General features: G+C 41.6%; 1 protein-coding gene across 1 annotated transcript in view; it reads left to right on the top strand.

Moving 5' to 3' along the window:
- Positions 1 to 4,919: 4,919 nt before the first annotated feature.
- The window catches only part of Galnt3 (polypeptide N-acetylgalactosaminyltransferase 3), a 42,796-nt gene continuing 20,714 nt past the window's right edge, over positions 4,920 to 27,001 (top strand). The window contains exons 1-2 of the mRNA XM_021156546.3: positions 4,920 to 5,861; positions 23,735 to 24,356. Coding sequence (XP_021012205.1) covers positions 23,842 to 24,356 — 515 coding nt within the window. The 5' untranslated portion in view covers positions 4,920 to 5,861; positions 23,735 to 23,841. The remainder of the gene's footprint in view (positions 5,862 to 23,734; positions 24,357 to 27,001) is intronic.

Raw genomic sequence — 27,001 nt, forward strand, 5'->3', positions numbered from 1 at the left:
TAACATTGTTTGCCATGTTGTTGTGGTGAAATAGCTGTCAAAGGTAAATTAAGGAAGGAAGGAAGGAAGGAAGGAAGGAAGGAAGGAAGGAAGGAGGGAGGGAGGGAGGGAAGGAAGGAAAGGAAGGAAGAAAGGAAGAAAAGAAAGAAGGAAAGAAAGAAAGAAAGAAAGAAAGAAAGAAAGAAAGAAAGAAAGAAAGAAAGAAAAGGAAGGAAAGAAGGGAGGGTGGGTTTATTTTCGCTCACAGTTTTCGGGAGTACAGTTCAGTCTGGCAAGGACGATACAGCTAAGACACAAGAAGAAAAGAGCTGAAGAACTATGGCTTGGCTCCATTTCTTCTTGTTGTTCATAAACATTCAGGATCCCAGCCCATAGAATGATATCACTTACATTTAGAATAGTTCTTTCTACTTCAATCAATCTAATCTAGAAAATCCTTCAAAGATATTCCCAAGGACTTTCTTCCATTGTTATTATCAATCCCATCAAATTGACAAAGTTAACCATCAAAGCCGTACAGGTCATTGTTATGTTACTGTTAAGAGATATCATGACCATGGCAACTCTTATACAAAAGAAATCATTTAATTGGGTTTTGCTTCCAGTTTCAGTGGCTTAGCCCATTATCATCAAGGCAGGAAGCATGGTAGCATGCAGGCAGACACGGTGCTGGAGGAGTAAATAAGAGTTCTACCTCTTGACTCGCAGACAGAGACTCTTGGCTTGGGATGAGTTTTTTGAAACCTCAAATTCCACTCCTAATGACAGTGATTACTTTCAATAAGACCACACCTGCTAATACTTTCAAATAGTGCTATTCCTTGAGCACGTATGCATATCTATGAGCCTAGGGGGCCATTCTCTTTCAAATCGCCACAGATAGCATACGGGTTCCAAGGACCAAATACGTCAGATTCCATTGAAGCCTAAGATCTTACCTACGAAGTTGAGGCGATTGTGTAAAATCTGTGCGTAGTTGAAGATATTTGGTGCCACTCCTGGTTTAGCTCTTTTCCTGTGTACTTTATGAAATGAAGCCTCTTTGACCAGACCTTGTGGAAAGTGTCCAAAACATCCACCCCAGTCCTTCAGGGAAGAAGCCACGTGGCTGATTTACTTATGTTTTACTCTCCTCTTTCTTGCCTATAATCTAAGGTCCTCAGCATCTTTCCCACTCGACCAGCCAACCCCACCCTCCTTTTGTGGTGTCTACTAGATATCCTAATAGAAATCAAACGAGTTACTATAAATGTTTCAAGAGAAGGTGGTTGTGGTTGTTCCAGAGCTGTCTGGAGTAGCAAGGTTTGGGAACAGTCTTCATTGTCCAGCAATAATTAACAAATTGACAGAGAGATACCACACAGACACTTGAAATAATACCAAAATGAATTTACTGACTCATAAAATTACATCAAAGAATTGAGGCTACAAAACAAATCCCCGAAATGACCTTGCCTTTTTATTTGACATGTTGCTTTCTATATATGCTGTGCTACTTTTACAAAGTCATTAGTAATAAAATATCTAGAAATATACTCAATAGAAAATATTTGAGGAAGCTTGAGTGTAGCTAAGTTGTAGAGTGTTTGTTGCCTGAAATATGGAAAAAGTCCTAAACTCAATATCCAGCACACACACAAGCACACACACACACACACACACACACACACACACACACACCACATACACACAGACACACTCACATACACACACAGACATACACACATACACACATCACATACACACAGAGACACACACAAACCACATACACACACACTCACAAAATTGCTATGAACAATTTTGAGTATTTTTTTAAATAGCTTTTCTTAGCTTTAAAGAATAATCTGTGGTGAGTATGAATTCATATGCAATGAATGAAGAATACTCTCTGTACAGAAAAAGAAAGGTCAGTCTAGAAAAGGTGCAAGCTAGGGATAGATTTCAGAGGTTAACATCATGCAAGACCATTATTATATTTTTCTGTGAAATGTCCTTGTATGCCACCACCAGAATTCAGAGTGAGCTAGATCGAATATTAGTCTGAGTCAGCATAGCACTTCTTTCTGCTTTTATGCTAATGCTTAAAAGCCTGAAACTCTGCTCTCTATTCAATATATTTCATCAAATATTTATTGAGTACCTACTATGTGCCAATCATCAAGGAAGCAACATTTTTTTTTGTGCTACTCAGAGAATTTTTGTTTTCTCCACTAAAAGGAAGCAACATTAACTACATAGTTCTATTGCAATTTAAGTCAGTAAAATGGTTTCATGGAAGTGTGTATATATTTTCAAAATTCCGGATGATCATTCTGAGACTTTCTCTAAGACAAATAAAACAAAAACAAGAACTCCAAAAGAGTCCAAATGAATAATATGAATTATGTACTTGTGATGACTTCATTGCGTTGACTAATATAATGTCAGATTATGTTGATCTGTTAGTTTTTGATTGCTCCTACATCTGTGTCACTTTGATGATATAACACCACTTCCTCCTCCTTGAACCAATAGCATTTCCAATCTTTTATTCCTTTTAGTAGACATTATTTCAATCTGTTTGGCCTTTGAGCCAAAACTCTCAGTTAGACTTTGAGCTCAGAAGGAGGATTCCATGAGGGAAAACTGATCTAAAGTCTAAGCCAAGGCACATGTTTCACACTGCAGTGAACAAGGCCTGCTGCATCAGCAATTAAACAATGAGCTGAACAAAAATACAGAATATTGGGCATAAGTTCCCAATTTTACTTATTAAACTATATAATACTTTTAGAATTCATTTTTACTAATCTAATTTTATGTAAGTTGTTTCAATTATTTCTTCCTGTTCATTATATTTTTGTTTCATGATGATTCTCCACATTATGCCACTTAAATGAATTTGACTGTAAAAGAATTTTGTATGGACTCACATGATACTCTTAAGAAAGGGATGTGTCCCTTGGGAGGGAAGGTGCTTTACGACGTGTCTTATAAAAGAAAGGCCTCTGAGAGTTGGTTGCTTTTCAAATCATATCCTTTAGATTACCAACTCACTATTTTTTCTTGCCTAAGATTATTTCTCTATATATGATCTGAAGCCAGTCAGTCTTAGCATCTATGTTGTGGTCAAGAGGCCTTCCTTACATACTGGGGTGTTATTGATGGTTTGTTTTGTTTCATCTCATGGCACTTGACAGACTTATTCAGTTTACACATATTTCCCGAGAAGCTACTACACATCAGGTAATGATCTTGGTACTTGTTTAGACATTAACCGAAATGATTAACCAGAGAGGATCTAAAGTCTACATAACTTAGCAGCTTCTAACTAACTAGTCACAAACTAGTGTTCGAACATACATGTATGTGTTGGGGAGAAAAGAGGTGTTTGTGGCAGTTCTTTCCAGTGTGAAATCTGCCCTGTTTCCTAACTTTACCAAATATGTACTATTAAACAGGCTTGTCTCAGAGACACATGCATGCACCAAGCCTCCTGAATTTTTACTTTGTGAGGAGCTGTTAATTTCACTTCTGTGAAATAAATGATTCATTTCATAATTTGAGTAGAATGGTACTTCCAAGATTCTTATATCTGACTAGACTTAGGATATTAAACATTTCAGTACAATAATAGTTTCTCTTGGCCTGTAGCATTTTAAATTCATTATGAAGCAGAAACACTTTTAATTAATTTTTAGGACTTTGCTTTCAGAATGATATGAAATAACAGTTCAGATACCGTATGAAGTGGAACAAATATGCTAATTCAGAAACACTGAGGACTTGGTTGCCATCTCTGTCATCATAAACCTAGCAGTGAATTTTTTCTATAACCTGGAAACACCTTTCTTATCTTTTCTGGCCACTCATCTTGCAACGTGGGGCCTATTTTCTCTCATTCTCTTTTGGTAAGCCTGCCCTAGCTGCTCTTCCCAGTTGTTTTCTGGTATGGCTAGTCATCAGTGCATCTCCACCTGCGATCCTATACTGATGTCCTATACCTATCTGACCCTGCTCCTGTCAGTGGAAACTGTCACTGTTAGCCTCCTGGTGAGGAGTAAGAACTGACCATCCAAGCATCCTTTAGGGTGGGTAGTGCACAGGAAGGGAAGAGGAATGTTGTGGTTTATACACTTAAAATTTCTTCCAAATTCCCCCAAAGATGAACATTAATCTCTCCCCATTTCAACACAAGCAGCAAAAGACTTTGCAGAACCAACAAATTAAAATGAGTTTTGGAAATTTATGTTTTTAGTTTTCGGCCCACAGATACACAGTAGAAAGTTATTATGGTAATATACACAATATACACGTGTCTCTTAAATCTTTATTTTCAGGGGAAAGAGGAAGAAGGAACTTTTAAATGATAATGCTAAAATGTCATACAAAAGTTCCTGGATGCCTACAAAACAATTGGAAATAAGAAAAAAAAAGTTACCTAAGTTGTCTAACTGTACGAAGCTATATGAAGTGAAACTATACTACAACGAATGTTGCATATAAGCCAAGTAAAGCTAACGCCTGTTGATAATGTACTAAGATTTTAAAACTTAGTTCCAGTTCACATATAAAACTCATAAGTCAGGAAATAAACACCGTGAGTGTCAAAATGTGGGAAGAAGGCTTCCATTATTCTTTATAGAAAAACTCATCACTGCGGAATCAAACAGGTCGCCCAGAGTCTTTAGCTGTTTTTCCACTTCCCTGAATACTTTTGAGAACAGTCAAATAAAAAGTTCATAGAAAGTGTAAAAGCAATTTGAAGTCCTGGTTTTGGGTGTCAACGTCTCCAGAACAGAAGGCATAGTGAAAAGAAGGGGGGTGGGGGTGGGCACGGTGTAAGTGTCTCTAACACACTGGCAAAGCCTAACATGTTTAAGAGTGTAGGTTCTCACCTTGCAGAACAGATGTTGCCTTTTAATCTACTCTTCAGTGAAAACAATTCCTTTCCAGGAAACCACAAACTCTGCCCAAATCCTGGCAGAGGGGTTCTCCCCGAGGCGCTGCTATCCCTCTCCTGTGGATATTGATTGGTTGGTTTTGCAATAGATAGCAACCCAGGAAGGGGTGACGGTGGACTTCAAATCAACTGAAACTTGACCAAAATACCAGAAGCTCTACTTTGAAAAAGGGAGGCGCCTCCTTGGGACCTGAGGCTTCCCTACCCTAGCGCCGGCGGCCAGAAACGGAAACCACTAGCTGCGCTCAAGTGAGAGGAGTGATGAAATCAAGGCTACAGGGGAAGGAAGCTCACCAACCTAACTGGTGACAAAGCTGCTGAGCCTCGGGAGGAAAGCAGCACGATCTCCCAGGGGTCCCGGGGGACGCCGCATCCCTGGGTTTGGACCACCCGGAGAGGAAGAGGAACCGCGTGGGGTTAGGAGTAGGGGGAAGTGCGGCTCAGATTTCGCAGCGTCCCTGCCAGTGGGCTCTGGGTACCAGGTGGCCGCGGCGCGGGGCAGCGCAGGCTCGGCACTGCGGAGGGCTGGCGGGCGGGCAGCGCGCGGGCGGCGGAGGAGTTTGCTTGGCGCGCGCCCGGCCGGCCCGCGGCTCACCTGGAGCGCTCAGGTAGGACCGGGGCGGGGCGCGGGGCTGGCGCGCAGGCGCGGGATCCGGCCTCGCCCCTGCCGACGTCGCCGGCGGGAGCTCACCTGGGAGACTCGCAGAGGAAGAGGATCCTCAGCGTGGCTTCGCTTGGCAACGCGGGAGGCCCGGCGGGAAGGCAGGAAGCGGCGGCGGAGGAGGAGTTGAGCGGAGCGGCCACGGGAGCCACGGCCACCCGAGTCGCCGGCGTCGCCACCTGCACTTGGCTCTGGGCCCCCGCGGACAGAGCCCCGGCCGGCCGCCGCTTCCCGCCGCCTGCCCTGCCCACCTGCCAGGTAAGCCTGCGTCCAGCCGACCGGGCTCCCGCAGTCCCAGCGAGGGGACAGCGTGCGGGACGGCCCCGAAGCTGCCCGCGGTCGGTTGGACGCGGTCTCGAGAGTGGGTTTCAGTTGCTCCCCCTCGGGAGAGGCCGGCAGGGATACCGATCACTCCTATCGCCGGGTCCCCTCGGCAGCCCCAGAGCCTCACCGGGGCAGAAAGTCTCCCTGGTCCCCCTGGGCCCCCTGATAGTCCTCGGGAGGGCGGGTCTCGGGCGGAGGCGCTGCGCAAGGCTCGCCAACTTGGGCTAGCAGGTTGCCTGCCTACTCCCGGGTACCGAGTGGGCCAAACCCGCTAAGGGGAGGGCTGTGGTTGTGCCGGGCAACTTTCCCCGCTAAGCCCAGACAGTCCTAGATTGGAAAACGGTGGCAGCCAGAGCCATCACGAAGCTTGCCGACTGGTTTGGAAGGCGCTCGGTGGTCGGGACACGGGCATCCCGCGCACTGCACTTTTCCGGGTGCCCTCCCCGAGCCAGAGCTGCGCCCACTTTCCGGTTGAAGGTGGCAGAGTCCAGGTCTTTGTGGCAGGAGGAAATGGAGCTGTGGTTCACCAGCTGCAAACCCTCCTCTTAGAGGACCTGTTGACTTAAGGACCAATGTATCTCGGATCTGGTGTGCCTGTGGTATATGACTCAAAGGTTCAAAAAAAAAAAAAAAAAAAAAAAAAAACTTTGTTTCAGCATCCTGCCACGTCTGAACCTGGAAGTGCCAAGCCCAAATTCCTGTCTACCTAATTAGGATTTTCAAAAGCCTATGAATTAAGGTTGAAACTACTCTTACCACAGACTTAATACTTAATTCCTTTCTTCTGTTTTGGGAATTCCATCAAGTTACCTTCCTCCCCTTTCTGATTTTTTTTTTAAGAAAATGTTTCTAAGTTATGGCTTGATATTGAAGTTACACTACCTAAGGTACATCTGAACTCAAGTACTTTTGTAAAAAATTCAGAGAGTTACATTTGAATTTGAGAGGTTTTGGTTGTGAGAAATTCCACTTTTATCATCTAACTTTGAGTTTGTTACTTAGACATATGGGTTCAAAACCACACCCTATAATTATTTCTTTTTAACCTTTTACATTAACTGAAACCTAACATACATGTTAGTTGAAACATTCTGGGCAGTGTATTCATACCAAGCATTTCTTATACACTGTTTTAACCAACATTTTTTTCATAGAAAATTTTAATAATAAATTCCACTCTCTAGGTGTGTTTAGTTCTGCCTTTACTAAGTTTTAAAAATATATATTTAGGTTGTACATACTTTCTTTCTATATGTTTTTTTAAAAATATTTTAAATATATAGATTGTAAAATGCTTAGCCAGTACATGTTTCTTAATGAGGTGTAATTAAAATTTTTTAAAAAGAAGAAAGAACCCCCCCCCACACACACACACACTTTAACAGCACATAATTGTTAATTCAACCAAGGGTTTTCAAGAGCCTCACCCACCTTCTTAGTCATGTCTCCATCCAACTGACGTGCTAAGTGCTATTTGAACATTAAGCAGATAGTACCCCCTAAATTTTGACTATCTGTTTTCATTACTACTGGGCAAGCATTATCAGACCATGAAGGGGGCAAAAGTAATATGTTCCTGTTGGTTGTAATAACAAAGGGACAATGGTTTCTATCTGTAAAGGATGGGATGGGGGGTGGGTGGGAAATGTTTTTCTATAGTACGATCATGAAGACTTAAGAACCATAGAGTATCTTCGAGTGCTAACATTCTTGGACTCCCCTTCCTGCCTTGGCCATCCAGTCAGTCTATCCGGATTGAATAGCTGAAGCCCAGAAGGGTGTTCTAACTGTAGTGCACCCTGCTGGTGCTAGAGATAGCATTATTCTGGTGGCTTGACTGCGGGCTCCCAGATCGTTCTATCTCACCACTCTCCTGCCCACTTATCATAAGATGCTTATCTTCCTCTTTCACGGAGTTTGTAAGGGCTTTGTAATTATAGGAGAGTCCATTGTTCTGGGGCCAGCTCTCCTCTCCTACCATTTCCACCTTGCTCTGTGGAGACTTGGGCAGACATGCTTTCCCCTGGCTGAGGTTTCACGTGTATATTGGCGGTGCCATATGGACTGAGATTTTTAATCCCTTTTTGGTATTTCTGAGACACAGTTTTTGTTTTTGTTTTTTTCCGAGTCAGTTTGGATGACAATTAGTCAGTTCTGATCTTTTATTATATTGGCTTCAACCATATTTTATAAGGCATAGACCCAATGTCTCCCATCCACTTGAAATAATCTAGACATTTGGTTTCAAGCACACTTCCTTAAGACCAGTGCTGTAAAAACATTTTTTTTAAACCCACAATCCTCTAATTTGAAATATTCTGTTTCAACCCAATACATGCCGGTGAGCATGTATGTGCATAAATGAAATGAGTTTCACAAAACAGTATTGTTAGTGACTGTGTGTGTGTGATTTTCAGAAGCAATATCTAACCTTAGAATATGGATGCTCTTTTTTTTTTTTTTTTTAATTTGCCTTCCTATACAGATTGATTTCATGTCCACTAATGGCTGGTACCTATAATGCTAAAATGGTACTCTCTTGTGAATACACATGGTTTTAAGGCTCATTGTTCTAAAAGCTTACTGTCACACACACAAATAAAAATTTTATAAAATCATATTGTACTCCTACTTAAGCATTTTGTGGAGGCTCTAGGATATGGACACCAGATTAATACATCAGGGCTACACAAAATCTCATTCTGTATTACTGTACTTTAAATGGGTTCTTATGCTGTAGTATATTTATGGACAGGGAAAAAACTAGAAATGCTTTTGTGAGGGCATATTGATGGTAACAATTATCAAGTCAACGTTTGAGACAGAAAAATAACTGTCTCACACACACACACACACACATACACACACACACCCATACACCTCAGTGCTAATTTTTTTCAAAATTTATGGCTGAGTTATAGTTCTGTTGGAAATTATGAAAAAATTTTTCTAGGGAATGCATAGCCCAATTTCATATGTATGTATGTATGCATGTGTATTTGTGTGTATGTATGTATATATGTATATATATGTGTGTGTGTATGTATGTATATATATATGTGTGTGTGTGTATGTATACTTATATAAATATATTCTATAAATATATATATATATTCTGTTAATATTTTAACTTTTATTATGAAACAGGTAGAAGAGATAAATTACAGGAATCATTTCCTCTCCTCCATAAAACACTAGATTTAGAATTTAGATTAGCCGGGCGTGGTGGCGCATGCCTTTAATCCCAGCACTCGGGAGGCAGAGGCAGGCGGATTTCTGAGTTCGAGGCCAGCCTGGTCTACAAAGTGAGTTCCAGGACAGCCAGAACTACACAGAGAAACCCTGTCTTGAAAAACCAAAAAAAAAAAAAAAATAGAATTTAGATTAGAGTGCTGATTTATGACTTGACAGGTAAGGTCACAGGCTGCTCTTCCAGAAAACCTTCAGGTCCTAGCACCCACATGGCTGCTCACAACAGACTGACATCAGTTACAGGAGATCTAACGTTCTCTTCTGGCCTCTCTGGGCCTGCACACATGTGGTGCACACATACATGCAGACAAAGCATCTGTACATTATAAATATATACAAATATATTAAATAAATCAGTAAATTAGATCAAGGCTGAGAGTATTGGTATATACCTTTAACCCAAGCAGGTGTGAGGCAGAGGCAGATACTGGTCTACATAGTAAGTTCCAGGCTGACTGAAGCGACTGAGATATCACACTTAATGCCCCTCCACCCCAAATTAGATCCCTGTGTGATTTGTAGGGATATAGTCTTGGAAAGTCTGATTGGGGATAATTAACATTTTCAAAGACACTTTTAACTTGAACCCACATTTACATTCTTAGTGGAAGGAACTTTCCTCCTTCAGAAAATATTACTGTATTTTATAATTCAAAAATGGATAATACAGAAATCATCTAGATACATTCAGTTCTGTGTCCACAAGGTATAGTAGCACATTTGGAATAAACAGATCATTTGTTCGTCTAAAACCTGGTCAAGAAGAAAGGAGAATTTTGTGTTACCTATCCAGCTGTGCATCTGGTTAATACAGGATAATCAGTATGATATAATCTGAGTAATTTAAACATAATGTAGTGTCAGTGACAACGTTGAGGTTAAATCAGTTCCAGCAGTGGCAGGAGACCAAAATACATTAATTTATGGTAAAACAGAGGCAAGTAAGATGTAGAATTCTGGGTCACTAGTGACTACTGACAACTAGACAGAGCCTTCCTTCATCACTCTCTGAATCGGGATCATAATTCTATAACCGTTTCTCTCTACTTGCTTGAATTTCAAACTATGAAAACTAATTTGCTTATCTATATGATTGCCTGCTGGGTGTCTTTAAGTTATCATAATACCTGGGAATTATACTTGTATAAACCAGGACCTTCATCATAGCACAATCAAAAATGAAAAAGTTTCACTTCCTGTAGTCTGTTTATAGATGTTAGAAATTTTACCATGTCTTACCCACAAAAATTGTGTGTGACTCATTTGTTAGCAAAACTAGAGTTATTTTGGGATCAACCTGAACTGTCAGGAAAGTGCCATCTATATACCGCTGGGAAATGTATCGATGCAGAAATAGTGCTGATTCTTATTGTATAACAGCGCCCTAGGCCACAGAGGACTAGGTACTTAAACCGTGCTACTCTCCTAATTTTCAAAAAGCCCTCTGGCTCAAGAATTGGGAGGAATAGACTATGGTCTATAGTACTATCTGGGTATCAGGCTACAAATACATAGGTTATTTCTTAGTCTTCTTTTTTTCAATTTTTTATTAGATATTTTCTTCATTTACATTTCAAATGCTATTCTGAAAGTCCCCTATACCTCCCCCCACTGCCCTGCTCCCCTACCCACCCCTCACTTCTTGGCCCTAGTGTTCCCCTGTCCTGGGGCATATGAAGTTTGCAAGACCAAGGGGCCTCTCTTCCCAATGATGGCCGACTAGGCCATTTTCTGCTACGAATGCAGCTAGAGTCATGAGCTCTAGGGGAACTGGTTAGCTCATATTATTGTTCCACCTATAGGGTTGTAGACCCCTTCATTTCCTTGGGTGCTTTCTCGAGCTCCATTGGGGGCCCTGAGTTTCATCCAATAGGTGACTGTGAGCATCCACTTCTGTATTTGCCAGGCACTGGCATAGCCTCACAAGAGACAGTTATATCAGGGTCCTTTCAGCAAAATCTTGCTGGCATATGCAATAGTGTCGGGGTTTGGTGGCTGATTATGGGATGGGATCCCCTGGGTGGGGCAGTCTCTGGATAGTTCATCCTTTCGTCTCAGCTCCAAACTTTTTATTTCTTAACCTTGATTCATTGTCTTCTACAATAGTTACCACCTGAGTATTTCTGTCCCTCCAAAACACATATATATAAATCTAATTCCATGGGTGTTAGTGGACTGGCTTGATTCTGTGAGTTTAAGGACAAGGCTGGCTGGCTTACATAGCAAACTATAGACTAGCCAAGGCTGCTAGTCTAAAGTATCTTAAAACGAGCCTTTGGAAGGTGATTGAATCATGAGGGCTCTGTTGGTGTAGGACAGTTGGAGACTTGGTAACTTTTTGTAATTCAGCTATGTGGGGTGCACATAAAAGTGTGTCTGCTGTGGGAATGGGCCCTCTGTGCATTGGATCTTGTCAGCACTTCAGCCTTGATCTTTCCAGCTTCCAGAGTGTGGACACTTCATTTTTGTCAACAGATCAGCCAGAGCAGAGTACTCTGTTATGGCTGCATCAGACAGACTAACACAGCAATCATCAGCTCACTCGTCCCCACGGTCTGCTTAACGTCATTGTACTGTGTCCCATCTCTACAGAGTTCCCTCCCACTCTCCCCTGTTTGCAGGTCTTATCAAGGATACCATCCTCACTTCCTGTCTGACTCCTTCATGTGTCCTCTTGCCATCCTCCAGTCCATCCTCAACTGAATCCCCGAGGCGATGATTGGAAACAAACAAAATCTGTAAACCAGAACTGCTTTCTGTAGTTTGGCGTGCGAAACAATGAAGTGATGGCAGCTCTGAGAGTGGCTTAGTGTCACCTTAGTCCCCTTGCCTCTCTCTGTGAGGGCCCTGGGTTTGATCCCTAGCACCAATTAAAAAGAGAGTGTCATGGGGGAGGGAGAAGCATTAGGAAATGGCAGTGTTATGGGGGCGGGGGACTTTGATTGAACTTGCCTGTCTAACTTGGACTGCTAGTGTGCCCATCCCGGTCCTTTGGGTTCTGTTATTTGGGGACTTTTGTGTCCCCATAAGATCCATTTTTCACAAGTGAACCATTAACTTTTCAGTAGATAGACCACACAGCTTTTTCTGTAAATCCCCCTCAATTGAGAACACACTCCTGGTGAGAAACACTGAGAGGGCAGGTTTTACTCAAGAATAGTTTAGTCAGACAAAACCAAAAGTGGAGGGCAGGGGCCGAGGATAAAGAAAAGAGTCCCTGACATTAGCCATTCCCCTTTAACACGTCCTACTAGTCCATGGCCAACCCCTCTGTATTTTGTCTCTTAAATAGATGCCTCCCATGCTCATTTTTCTCCAGGCTAATTAAGATCACCATCTCTCCCCTGGACTCTTGTGATGGCCGCTCTTTCTGAACTGTTTCTGATTTCTTCCTGGTTCATACTGCATCCAGAATGAGACTTTTCAAAGTGCTTGGCCACAGTGACCCCTTCTCAAAGCCCTTCCACACCCTTAGGGTAAGCCTGACTCTTTAATGTGGCCTGAAGTCTGGGCCTGACTCAGCTGCTGCCACCCCACCCCCTCCTACCCGAGCTCTGGCAACCACTTTTACTGCTAGGTTCTTGTTGCCTCTAGGTCACTGCCAAGTGTCCTCTTGGCCTGTAATAAGTACCCCCCTGTCTTTGGGCCTGTCAGCTAATGCTCAGCCTTCAGGTTCCAATCTGAACTCCTTTGTTTTCACCTCTAACCAATAACTGGAATAAGTAAGCACTTCCTCCACTCCCCCTACTCCTGACCTTGCATTCACCTTTAGCCTAAAGAAACAACGACCTATCCCAGAAGAGGCTAGCCAATTTTAATATTTACCCCACATGTTAAGCCATGGTTACCAATTTGTGTGTAACCTTAAATTTTCATAGCAACCTGTGATGTGTGTACTGTTCTTCTCTTTTTTTTTTTTTTGTAGTGAAAAAGGGAGGTTAGTTCATTTATTTCCATCTAGAAGGTTCTTGAAATCTCAGAAGACATAGAACCATGAAAGTCTGATGTGTGTGTGTGTATCCACCTATGTATAAATAAAATTAAATGGGACTACTAAATGAGTCAAAACTGTAACAAGACTCTAGTGACTTGTCCACCCTGTCCTTAGATGCCTCTAACAGTATTCACCTTTGGAATAACATGCTTAGAGTGCTCTTTCTCACGTCGGGATGTCCCGTTGCCTGCTGACTTCTCATTACGGCCGATAAATATTTATCTCTTTCAGCTACATATATTCCTACTATTCCTTCCTCAGCACAGAAGTCTCATTCTTTGTTTGCATTTTAATATTTATTTGTTATGATTATGAAGATATTGTTCACTGACCATTTAAACAAGCCTATGGAGGTTTTGTTTGGTGTTTGAGACACATTCTGATATATAAGGGTGGCCTGGCACTCACTGTGTATTCGGGGTGTTCTCCTTGCAACTGTATGTCATCATACTCAGCTGAGGATTAGTCTTTAATGCAGTTGTTCTTTTATTTGATACAGCATCTTCTTGCTATGTTGACCAGGTTGGTCTCAAATGCTTCCTACATAACTAGGCTTTATCCTTCATCCTCCAAGCAGTTGAGCCGCCCAGCATTTGTCCCGTGGCTATCTTAGAGATTGCTTTCAACCTTGAGGTTAGGAGGTAGACAATCTAAGATCGACTTGCCCAGTTTTTCCATATATTATTTGGGGCCCAGCTTTGTACTCCAAGACCTCCTCAGTTTTGCATGGTCTAACTATCAGGTTATTGGTCCCTTCTAACTGTCCTCTTGTTCTGTTTTGATCCATCGCTGTATGGGCCTCTTCTGGGTCTCCTGTTTGTAGTTTCCCTCTGACAGCATCTCTGAGTTGCTGTTTGGTTAGAGATACTATGATCCTTCCTATTTAGTCTCTCTATTGTTTTGTGTAATGTGTCTTCCGGAGCAATGATCTGTTAAGAAACTACATCCTGCATTGGGAAAATCGTTATCACCTTCACACTTTATCTTCCTGATTGATTTCTCTTGTTACTCTTTTCGAGACAGTCGTCATTTTCAAAAACAGCACACAATAGGTTTTTTTCATTGTTGCAATCTGACAAAGTTTTCCTTGTGGAACTGAGAGTCCATCAGCAAGTTCCTTTTACCACGCAGAAGCTCATCCTGGACTCGGATCGAATCTCACAGCCTCCCTCTCAACTGATTTGCTGAGTTCAGTTGACTCTTAAGTCTCTTTTCCAAACCTACATATTTCTTTTATTCATCTCTTGCTCAGATTATTTTTAATAATCCCACAATAGCTTCTCCCCTGCTATCTGACCTCCCCTTTCTCCAAAAATAATTTATATCCAGTACAACTTTACTTAAAAAAAATTCATTTATTCTATTTATATGGTATACTGTAGCTGTCTTCAGACACACCAGAAGATGGCATCAGACCCCATTACAGATGGTTGTGAGCCACCATGTGGTTGCTGGGAATTGAACTCAGGATCTCTGGAAGAACAGTCAGTGCTCTTGACTGCTGAGCCATCTCTCCAGCTCCCAGTACAACATTCAAGGGTAATCATTTTAACTTTCAATTCTAGTTATCATACTGCTTAAAATCCCCCAAGACTTCACCCATTGGTTAAGGAGTTAAGTTTAAATACCACAGGATTACAGACTCATCTCTACCCTGTTTGGAACTTGTCATTCAGCACAAGAATGCTCAGCCTTAGTTTGTGACAACTGACTGCTCACGGCTTTAAGGAAAATGACCCTATCTGAGGTCAAGCAACAGTTAAGTTTTAAGCTGACACTGGTTTATGGCCAGTGTAAGCTTGTAACAAAGGAAGCTGTTGGTTGCCTACCCACTGAGAGAGAGGGTGGTGCACGGATACCAAAGATGGCTGGAGCAGCCAAAGCTATTTTATCTTTCATACTCGGCACATTTGCCACCCGATCTTAAAAATGCTGTAAATGATTTGCAGTACTGGATTTGATTATTTTACATCTAGGTTGATTAGCCAGGGAAAGAGCAATGGGGAAACTTACTATGCAGAAGCTCAAATCCTTTAGGATTTCTAGAGTGAGAGTTATTAGCAAAATACAGCCCCCAGGGCCAAATTTGGTGCACAGCCTGTTTTTGTATAAAAACAATACAAAAAGCAAACAACCCCCCCACCCCCAAACAAACCAACCAAATGGTTTAGTAAGAACAGACACGATTATTCATTTTATATGTTGTCTGTATGTCTTTCTTTCTTTCTTTCTTTCTTTCTTTCTTTCTTTCTTTCTTTCTTTCTTTCTTTCTTTCTTTCTGGCATTGAGTAATTGAACTAGAGACCATAGGGTCTACAAATCAAAAGAAAGGAGGGTGGGAAGGAAAGGACAGACTGAGTCTCCATGGAGAGTCTGCTGTCACGTCTACCTGCTGGTGGCCACTGAGAGGACAGCACAGGACCTAGGGAGGAGCTGAAGGTAAGCGGGCAGGAAGAGGAACGAAGCTGAGTAACCCACACCCTCATCCTTGAACACTCTCCAACCTTTATAGGAAAAATGAATGGACAGAAATGACCTTCTCCTTAGGAGTTTTGTACCCCTGCCCCCATAAGTGGAACGGCTGATTCGATTTACTAAGTGCATCTTGGACACTCACCCTGCAGCTACATTCCATAGAGTTCGTCAGCATTCCTTCCCCAGGTGCTGTGAGGCGCACCCATGAAGAAGCAGCAGTCTGATATATCCTTCCTCATGGCAGGCAGGGAGGGTGGAGATGCATCAGAAAGCGCTGTCTTCTGTGTCACTCCTGGTGACCGAGATGGTTGCGGCAGATTCCTAGTGGTCAGGAATGTCACAGATGGGCAACTTTTAGTTGTCAGAACTGAGAGTTATAGTCTGAGCCATTTTTCCAACCCTAAGTCAGTTCGCAGACCCAGAACTCTCCTCAGCTGGATGGAGAGCCATTTACTAGAGAGTGTCCTCGGGAGAAAAGGAACCTCTCAGACTTGTGCACCAGTTCCTAGAAACCGAAAATAACAACTTAGCAACTTACCGTGGTCAGGTAGCAGACCGAGTGGCTTCACTCACATTTGGCTTCACTTCTTCAAAAGTTCTCCCTCCTCTGAACGGGGGTGAGGGCAGGCAAGCCTCTACCACAGGGCTCCTCAGGTGATGCTTTCCAAACCATAGCGCACTGTCTCCTTCAGCCCGTATTCATGACTTCTTAGGGGGATTTTCTTAGTCTAGATGACAGAGAAAGGAAACTCAGGCCTGATTTACAGATGAGTTTGCCTCGGGCATGGACAGATGCAGAGTTTAGCACTGCCCATTGTTAGTTGTGAAAGATTTTAAAAAGAAAAGAAAAAGAAAAAGAAAAAGAAAAGGAAATTTTACCTAAAGATAGAAGTTGTATTTGTCCTGTATGTTTAGGATGAGAGATGTCCAGGGTGTAGATCTTTATCGACTGCCTGGGAGTTAAGAAAGGTCTATGAGGAGGTTGGGACCTTGAAAGACTTGAGGCTTAAAGACCAGTAGTGCTGATATTTGAGGAGATGTATCTAACCCTTTTAGCGGACCCTGAAAAGGTTTCTCTCATCTAAAGACACCAAAAGATTTTTGACTTCAAGAGAAAGCTTTGAATGATCAAGTGGAGAAAATGACACATCCATGGGTGTCAGCCAGCAGCTATTCCCAGCTACCCCGGTGCTGCTTCCATGGCTGTGAATAAGTGAGCCCAGTATACAGGGGTAGCGCCCATGTGCACATGGGTCTCCCTTTCTAAAGGGGCCGCATCTACTGCTGTGTTCCCAGTCCTTGAGCCCTGTAGCTGATGGGGAAGGCTGCGTAGTCCAAAGGAAAGCTTTTACTCCTTAATCAATTGACTGTATGTATGCTTCAATTACCAGCCTGTTCTGCAATATTGGAGCAGAACCTAAGTGTTTACTCCTGTACCGCCTGAAACAGTGCTCAGCCCTGTCATAAGGTGCTTCAAAGTCACTGAGGATAACAGGAGATTCCCTTCCCGGCTTCAGGGCTCTTAATGAATGTACTTGTGCCACTGAGTGACTCCATACATGGCCTTCTCCAGGACTAGGCCCCCACAGGGAAAGGCTTTTCTAGAGCTGGCCTCTCCCTACTCTGTCCTTTTTCCAGGGCTTGACTTGGGCAGTAGAGCAGTGTCCTCTCAGCCAAAATCACTGTTGTCCAAACTCTTTCCCAGAATTACACAGAAGTCTAAAACAATTGGTCATTTGTGGAGGCAGCCATCTACCCCAGGCAGCCAGCCCAAAGTTAGCTTGGCCTCAGCTGCACATTTAAAAAAAAAAAAAAAAAGTGCACCTGACTTCCAAAGTCAGGAGTATTCCTCAACACCTAACCCATCCCAGGAACCTGTTCCTCTCTGAGAATAGACTCTTTCAGGACTCCCAAAGGCAGGTTTCTGACAAATCTCAGAACTGTTGTCTATGTTAAGTCTATCTCTATATGCATCTGGCTCCTTACCAAAAGCTATGGAGTAATCCTGTTGCTGGAGCCTTTGTAGAGCTCTCTACCCTTATAGGGCCTCCGTGAATATCGACTTTACTGGCTGACTTTCTTAATGGCAGTTGATTAGGATCCTCTCTTAAAATCATCAGCGCATAAAACAACAAGAAGAAGAGGTTAAGTGGCAGATTCCCTGGAAGATATTCAGGCACTTTGTGAACTGGACTCTACCTGACCTTCCCGTGTAATCACCTACCTGCTGGTTCCGACCTGCACCTCCCTTCCACTACTGTGCTTGGGTTAGCATGGTCCTTCTTACTTCTAAGCCTACAAAAAATGCCTGCCATTCAGTCTCCCATCTGTGTCTTGTCAATCTACCTAAAAGCTTATTATCTTTCAAGATTCTGTTCAGCAGTTTCTGTCACTGGTGGGCACTTCCCCCTAAGATTTCTAGAAACCATCTTGTCTTTTCAGTCTCTCCACAGCACATATGCTGTTTTGCCTGCTGGCTTGCCTTGTGTTACCTTGAGGAGGCTCAGCCGCTGGTTCCTGGGGGGGAAAGGTCATCTGGAATGTGGCGGCCCCTCCTAGAAGAATATTTGACACGTAGAAAATTACACAGCTATGTGAAGATTAGAAAGAAATGTGAAAACCTGACAGGTCACTCCATTATAACATGAGTCTCCTGAAGTTAGGAATGCCCAGAAGTATTGAAATCTCACTTTTATGGGCAATAGACATTATTGAGGCATCGTTTGGGGCCAAGGTTAACTTGCTTTTCTTATTTTAAATTTTTTATTAGATATTTTCTTTATTTACATTTCAGATGTTATTCCCTTTCCTAGTTTCCCCTCCAAAAATCCCCTCACCTCCACCTGCTCACCAAGACTCCCACTCCCATTCCTGGTCTTGGCATTCCCCTATACTGGGGCATAGAGCCTCCATTGGACCTAGGGCCTCTCCTCCCATTGATGACCCACTAGGCCATCCTCTACTACATATGCAGCTAGAGCCACAAGTTTCACCAAGTGTTTTCTTTGATTGGTGGTATAATTCCAAGGAGCTCTGGGGTTACTGGTTAGTTCATATTTGTGTTCCTTCTATGGGATTCAGACCCCTTCAACTACTTGGGTACTTTCTCTAGCTCCTTCATTGGGGACCTTATGCTCTGTCCAATGGATGACTGTGAGCATCCACTTCTGTATTTGCCAGGCACTGGCAGAGCCTCACAGGAGACAGCTATATCAGGCTCCTGTCAGCAGGCTCTTGTTGGCATCTGCGTCGTGTCTGAATTTGGTGATTGTTTATGGGATGGATCCCCAAGTGGGACAGTCTCTGGATGGTCATTCCTTCAGTCTCTGCTCCGAACTTTGTCTCTGTAACTCCTTCCATGGGTATTTTGTTCCACCTTCTAAAAAGGATTCTGAGCTTCTGGGCTAATATCCACTTATCAGTGACTGCATATCATGTGTGTTCTTTTGTAATTGGGTTACCTCACTCAAGATGATATCCTCCAGATCCATCCATTTGTCTAAGAATATCATAAATTCATTGTTTTTAATAGCTGAGTAGTACTCCATTGTGTAAATGTACCACATTTACTGTATCCACTCATCTCTTGAGGGACCTCTGGGTTCTGGCTATTACAAATAAGGCTGCTATGAACATAGTGGAGCATGTGTCCTTATTACATATTGGAGAATCTTTTGGGTATATGCCCAGGAGTGGTATTGCTGGATCTTCTGGTAGAACTATGTCCAGTTTTCTGAGAAACTGCCAAACTGATTTCAAGAGTGGTTGTACCAGCTTGCAATCCCACCAGCAATGGAGGAGTGTTCCTCTTTCCACATCCTCTCCAGCATCTGCTGTCACCTGAGTTTTTGAACTTAGCCATTCTGACTGGTCTGAGGTAGAATCTCAGGGTTGTTTTGGTTTGCATTTCCCTGATTATTTAGAATGTTGAACATTTTTTTAGGTGCTTCTCTGCCATTCGGTATTCCTCAGTTGAGAATTCTTTGTTTAGCTCTGTGCCCATTTTTTAAAATAGGGTTGTTTGGTTTTCTGGAGTCCAACTTCTTGAGTTCTTTATATATATTGGATATTAGCCCCCTATCAGATATAGGTTTGGTAAAGATCTTTTCCCAATCTGTTGGTTGCCTTTTGGTCTTATTGACAGTGTCCTTTGCCTTACAGAAGCTTTGCAATTTTATGAGGTTCCATTTGTTGATTCCTGTTCTTACAGCACAAACCATTGCTGTTCTGTTCAAGAATGTTTCCCCTGTGCCCATATCTTCGAGGCTTTTCCCCACTTTCTCCTCTATAAGTTTCAGTGTCTCTGGTTTTATGTGGAGTTCCTTGATCCACGTAGACTTGAGCTTTGTATAAGGAGATATGAATGGATCAGTTTGCATTCTTCAACATGATAACCGCCAGTTGTGCCAACACCATTTGTTGAAGATGCTGCCTTCTTTCCACTGGATGGTTTTAGCTCCCTTGTCAAAGATCAAGTGACCATAGGTGTGTGGGTTCATTTCTGGGTCTTCAAATCTATTCCATTGATCAACCTGTCTGTCATTGTACCAGTACCATGCAGTTTTTATCACAATTGCTATGTATTACAATTGCTTGAGGGAAGGGATGGTGAGTCCACCAGAGCTTCTTTTATTGTTGAGAACAGTGTTTTGCTATCCTAGGATTTTTGTTATTCCAGGTGAATTTGCAAATTGCCCTTTCTAACTCCGTGAAGAATTGTGTTGGAATTTTGATGGGGATTGCATTGAATCTGTAGATTGCTTTTGGCAAAATAGCCACTTTTACTATATTAATCCTGCCAATCCATGAGCATGGGAGATCTTTCCATCTTCTGAGATCTTCTTTGATTTCTTTCTTCACAGACTTGAAATTCTTATCATATAGATCTTTCACTTCCTTAGTTAGAGTCATACCAAGGTATTTTATATTATTTGTGACTATTTTGAAGGGTGTTTTTTTTCCCTAATTTCTTTCTCAGTCTGTTTATCCTTTGTGTAGAGAAAGGCCACTGATTTGTTTGAGTTAATTTTATATCCAGCTACTTCACTGAAATTGTTTACCAGGTTTAGGAGTTCTCTTGTGGAATTTTGGGGGGTCTCTTATATATACTCATCTGCAAATAGTGATATTTTGACTTCTTCCTTTCCAATTTGTATTCCTGTGATCTCCTTTTGTTGTCTAATTGTTCTGGCTAGGACTTCAAGTACTATATTGGATAGGTAGGGAGAAAGTGGGCAGCCTTGTCTAGTTCATGATTTTAGTGGGATTGCTTTGAGTTTCTCTCCATTTTGTTTGATGTTGGCTACTGGTTTGCTGTATATTGCTTTTATTATGTCTAGGTATGGGCCTCGACATATCTTCCTGATCTTTCCAAGACTTTTATCATGAAGAGGTGTTTAACTTTGTCGAATGCTTTCTCAGCATCTAATGGGATGATCATGTGGTTTTTGTCTTTGAGTTTGTTTTTATAGTGGATTATGTTGATAGATTTCCATATAGTGAACCATCCTTGCATCCCTGGGATGAAGCCTCCTCGATCATGATAGATGTGTTCTTGGATTTGGTTTGCGAGAATTTTATTGAGTATTTTTCCATTGATATTCATAAGGGAAATTGGTCTGATGTTCTCTTTTTTTGTTGGGTCTTTGTGTGGTTTATGTATCAGAGTAATTGTGGCTTCATAGAAAGAATTGGGTAGAGTACCTTCTGTTTCTATTTTGTGGAATAGTTTGAGAAGTATTGGAATTAGGTCTTCTTTGAAGGTCGGATAGAACTCTGCACTAAACCCATCTGGTCCTGGGCTTTTTTTGGTTGCGAGACTATTAATGACTGTTTCTATTTTTTTTTTTAGGGGAAATGGGACTGTGTAGATCATTATTCTGATCCTGATTCAACTTTGGTACCTGGTATCTGTCTGGAAAATTGTCCATTCCATCCAGGTTTTCCAGTTTTGTTGAGTATAGGCTTTTTAGTAGGATCTGATGATTTTTTTTATTTCCTCAGATTCTGTTGTTATATCTCCCTTTTCATTTCTGATTTTGTTAATTAGGATACTGTCCCTGTGCCCTCTAGTTAGTCTGGCTAAGGGTTTATCTATCTTGTTGATTTTCTCAAAGAACCAGCTCCTGGTTTGGTTGATTCTTTATATAGTTCTTTTTGTTTCCACTTGGTTGATTTCAGCCCTTAGTTTGATTATTTCTTGCCTTCTACTCTTCTTTGGTGAATTTGCTTCCTTTTGTTCTAGAGCTTTCAAGTGTGCTGTCAAGCTGCTAGTGTATGCTCTCTCTAGTTTCTTTTTGGAGGCACTCAGTTCTATGAGTTTTCTCCTTAGGACTGCTTTCACTGTGTCCCATAAGTTTGGGTTTATTGTGGCTTCATTTTCATTAACCTCTAAGATGTCTTCAATTTCTTTCTTTATTTCTTCCTTGATCAAGTTATCATTGAGTAGAGTGTTGTTCAGCTTCCACATGTATGTAGGATTTCTATTATTTATGTTGTTATTAAAGATCAGCCTTACTGTGTGGTGATCTGATAGGGTGCATGGGATTATTTCAATATTTTTGTATCTGTTGAGGCCTGTTTGGTGACCGATTATATGGTCAGTTTTAGAAAAGGTACCATGAAGTGCTTAAAAGAAGGTATATCCTTTTGTTTTAGGATGAAATGTTCTATAGCTGTATGTTAAATCCATTTGTTTCATAACTTCTGTTAGTTTCCCTGTGTCTCTGTTTAGTTTCTGTTTCTAGGATCTGTCCATTGATGAGAGTGGGGTGTTGAAGTCTCCCACTATTATTGTGTGAGGTGTAATGTGTGCTTTGAGTTTTAGCAAGGTTTCTTTAATGAATGTAGATGCCCTTGCCTTTGGAGCATAGTTGTTCAGAATTGAAAGTTCATCTTGGTAAATTTTACCTTTGGTGAGTAAGAAGTATCCCTCCTTATCTTTTTTGAGAATTTAGGTTGAAAGTAGATTTTATTCAATATTAGAATGGCTACTCCAGCTTGTTTCTTGGGACCATGTTCTTGGAAAATTGTTTTCCAGCCTTTCACTCCAAGGTCTTTGTCCCTGAGGTGGGTTTCCTGTATACAGCCAAAAGTTGGGTCCTGTTTGTGTAACCAGTCTGCCAACAGGCAGTTTTCCTTCCCTCACCCCTACTAGTGTGCTGGCTACAATAGTGTGTGGCATGGAGTCATATGGTGAACCCTTTTACATAACATGTTGTAAAACACCATGAAGAAAATCAACTTCCAGCCCGATTCAGGCTGTCATAAATTCACATTGGCCGAGGACCTGTTGAACGCGGTGTTCTCTTCTCATGCTCAGTTGCAAACAGCCCTTCATCAAGCCAACTTCCGTCCTTTAAACCCTGCAGGCCCAGGGACACCTCAAGTGAAGCTAATGCATTTCTTGTTGTGCAGTTAGGCTTTCCATTTCTGAGAGTTATGGAAATAGCTGCCGAAGACATTGACTTAAGTGCTTTTGCTGGCCTTGCCATAAGAACTGTCCCATGAGCATCTCTGCGAGAGAATGGTAGCTAACTTGCTGGAAAAGCTGCTTGGTCTGCGGTGCTTCACAGGGTAATGTGCAGCTCAAGAAAAGGTCACTGTTGAGGCTGTTTGGCAGTGCAGGCCATTATAGCTTTACTTCCCAGTGAATGTGTCCTGTTTATAACCTGCTTAATGAAGTCCTTTGACTCATTGGTTATCAAGAAAATATATTCCTTTTTAAAACCTGAAAATATATTTGTAATTGGTATTTGGTGTATATCATATAGTAGATATTGACAGAGTTAATAAAATGTGTGCATGTGTGTGTGTGTGTGTGTGGTTTTGTTTGTGTTTGTTTGCTTTTGTTTTCCCTGGTAAGAAAGTTTTATTCTTTCAACAGCCCAGCAGATCATAGTCAATGACCCTAAGTGCGTTCTTCTTGAGGTATAATTTTCTTAAGGTTTAAATGTCTGTGTATCCTTTAAGCCATAAGATTACATTGCAGCTTATGTTCTGTTGTTGGTTGAAGTAATGAGTTGTACCCTGACTGTAGAAAGGAATTGCTCCTAATACTAATACCATCTCTCATCTCTGTTTATAGGTATTACCACTTAAAGGTACCCCTCACCGGCAAACCTATGCTAAAGAGTATAAGTAACAAAGGAAACCAAACTGTTATCTGTCAAGTAACAAGCATTTAATGACAGAATGGCTCACCTCAAGCGACTAGTAAAATTGCACATTAAAAGACATTACCACAGAAAGTTCTGGAAGCTGGGTGCAGTCATCTTTTTCTTTTTAGTAGTTCTGATTTTAATGCAAAGAGAAGTAAGTGTTCAATATTCCAAGGAGGAATCAAAGATGGAGAGAAACTTGAAAAACAAAAACAAAATGTTTGATTTTATGCTCGAAGCTGTAAATAATATTAAAGATGCAATGCCAAAGATGCAAATAGGAGCGCCCATTAAGGAGAATATCGACGTCCGAGAGAGACCCTGTCTGCAAGGGTACTACACAGCCGCAGAGTTGAAGCCTGTTTTTGATCGCCCACCTCAGGATTCTAACGCACCTGGTGCTTCTGGCAAGCCGTTTAAGATCACCCACCTCAGCCCGGAGGAGCAGAAGGAAAAAGAGCGAGGGGAAACGAAGCACTGCTTCAACGCCTTTGCAAGTGACAGAATTTCTCTACACCGGGACCTTGGACCTGACACCCGACCACCTGAGTATGGTCAAGAATATTCACTTACCGATTGTCAGCAGGGTGCACTAACTCAGGCTCATTCCTTAGGCATTCGGAAGCAGAATATTGGTCAATGGTGTTTGATGTTTTCTTTGTTCTGGTTTATAATGATTGAGGTGGAGTCTCTGTAGCTTACTGGTTTGGCAGTGGAGACATGAAATATACCTTCTGAATTAGGAAACTGAATTCTAGATCTGCTATGTGCTGGGGAAATCTTTTTTTTTTTCCTCAAATGGCATAATTTCCTTGTCTATTTAGGAACACTTGGACAGTTTTTGTAGAAATGTAGGAGGTGAAGGGGTTGTTTATATGTCTTTGATTTGCTGTGGGATAGAAATGTTTTTTAAACCGTGCCAAGATCTTGAAGCTCTTAGGTAGTTTGCTGGTTTGTGAAGTGCGTCACACACTTTGTGAGCACTGTCACTACATGACTGTATCTCAGAATGCCCTGTGGCTTGTACACTTTGTTTTATGGGTGGATGTTGGTGCAGCTAAGTCTCACTTCCTCAGAGCTCGCCACTGGCGCATTCTTGTATCTGTTGATTTAGCTCCCAAGTACAGAGAGGCAAGTGTTCCTTACTATTAATTAACTGGTGTCGTTTACATCCTTCTCTTGACTGTGCAGAATCTTTTTGTATTCGTTGAGGGTTGTTTTGTGACCAATTATATGGCCGATGTTGGAGAAGGTACCATGAGGTGCTGAGAAGAAGGGGTGCTCTTTTGCTTTAGGGTGAAATGTTCTGTAGGTATCTATTAGATCCATTTGGTTTGTCACTGTATAGAATCTTTCTCTGCTAATTAGCTATTTGGGGGGCTTCAGAGAGGGCTCACAGGTTAAGAGCACTAACTGTTCTTCCAGAGGTCCTGAGTTCCAACAACCATATGGTGACTCATCTATAATGAGATCTGGTGCCCCCCTCTGGCATGCAGGTAAAATATTGTATACATGATAAATAAATTTAAAAAAACAACAACAAACTATTTTGTCACCTATAAGGTGACGTTCAAATGCTGTATTTGAACTACAAAAGGTGAGATGAGTTCCAGCACTCTTGAGCCACCCACGAATTTTTGAGAGCACAAATAGGCCCACACCACAGTAGGCAACTAGTGCCTGCTATATACTTTGTTACCTGATGGTCCTAATAGATTGCATTTGCCACTGAATACAAACAAACAAACAAAGGAGGCTTTTGTGGATGGGCTTATTATTCTTCTCTGACTTTTGTCAGATTTGTGATTGTGAGCCCCTGCTCTTGCGCACATGCGTCCCTGCGTGTTGACATTGCAGGGGTAGATTTATGTACGTCTTCTAGTCAGTGTGATTCAGGGATCAGTTGCCTGTCACTTCAAGGTAAATGTGGGAAGGAAAGGCTGCTCTGTAGCATACCCCAGTGTTATGGAGTTCCTCTCTGGTATCACTAGATTCTGATGCAGCACTACATTTTACTAATTCTGGGAGAATTCATGACTGAAAAGCAATCTTCATAAAAATTCATTAAGCATAATTTTTATTCATTGAGATGTCAGTTACAATCAGCGGAAGATGGGCATTTTAATTCTAGCATTAGCAAACTTCAATGGTTTTCAGTAATTTAATTACTAAGGAAAAGACAGTCAGCTGAGCAGTTAACAGCAGTTAGGTTTTTGGAGTGAAGAGCTGCTCCCCTCCTGCTTCCTGGATAGCACTTTGTTGGGGGTTGAGGGGGGTGCTAAATTCCAGTCATTTCTAACATTGACTGTAACTTGTGTCGACACAACCCCTTCTTCTTCCCCTTCTTCTTCGGAAAAACTCACTAGCATTTTTCAAGACTCATCAGTCCTTTGGGTCTAGTTTCTCTCAGAGCTAGGTGATAAACTGATTGGTAATTACAGTGGCTTCTAAATGCTGAAATATACAAATTTGCTACAGTAAATATAGAGTCTCTGTGGCAGCTTCTTTGATTGCACTATTTTAAAAGATGTGAATTGGCCTTTTAGCATAAATTTACTATGTACATTATTTCAGAATGATTGCAGTTTATAAAGTCATACTGAGACATGTTATCGCTTCCATTAATGATGTAGCTAACACTTTCCTAAGACCCCCCCTGTCATTTTTTACTAATTCACATTAATAGTTGCCTGTTAGGCAAATAAATCCTTATCTACTTAAACAGAGGGAAAGCCTTACAGGATTAAATTGATAGCATTTTACTAGTGGTGTATGTGTGTGTGGGTGTGTGCGCACGCACGCACACACACAGTTTTGTGTATTGCATCTTTAATATTATATAACTTTTAATTGATACTGTATTGACCACCTAGCAAATAAAGGTATGTAAAAATCCTTAATCCCAAAATTCTCTTCCCTCCCTATAACATAAGAAAATACCATGCCATAGAATTTTTCCAGAAATCTTATTTAGTGTTTATTATGTTGGTTTATAAACTATTATGTGTTAAAATAAGAACCTATTTAGTAACTTCTTTCTATGTTATTACTGTAAAGAGTGTGTGTGTGTGTGTGTGTGTGTGTGTGTGTGTGTGTGAGTTTTAGTCTCACTTGGTAGTATATTCACAATTCAGTTCACAGAAGGTTACTTGCCTTAACCATGTGGCATTGTACCTCCAATGGTGTGTTTTTAT

Source organism: Mus caroli, unplaced genomic scaffold (assembly GCF_978045245.1).
Source record: "Mus caroli unplaced genomic scaffold, Mus_caroli_1 scaffold_2, whole genome shotgun sequence".
In the NCBI taxonomy this organism is placed as follows: Eukaryota; Metazoa; Chordata; class Mammalia; order Rodentia; family Muridae; genus Mus; species Mus caroli.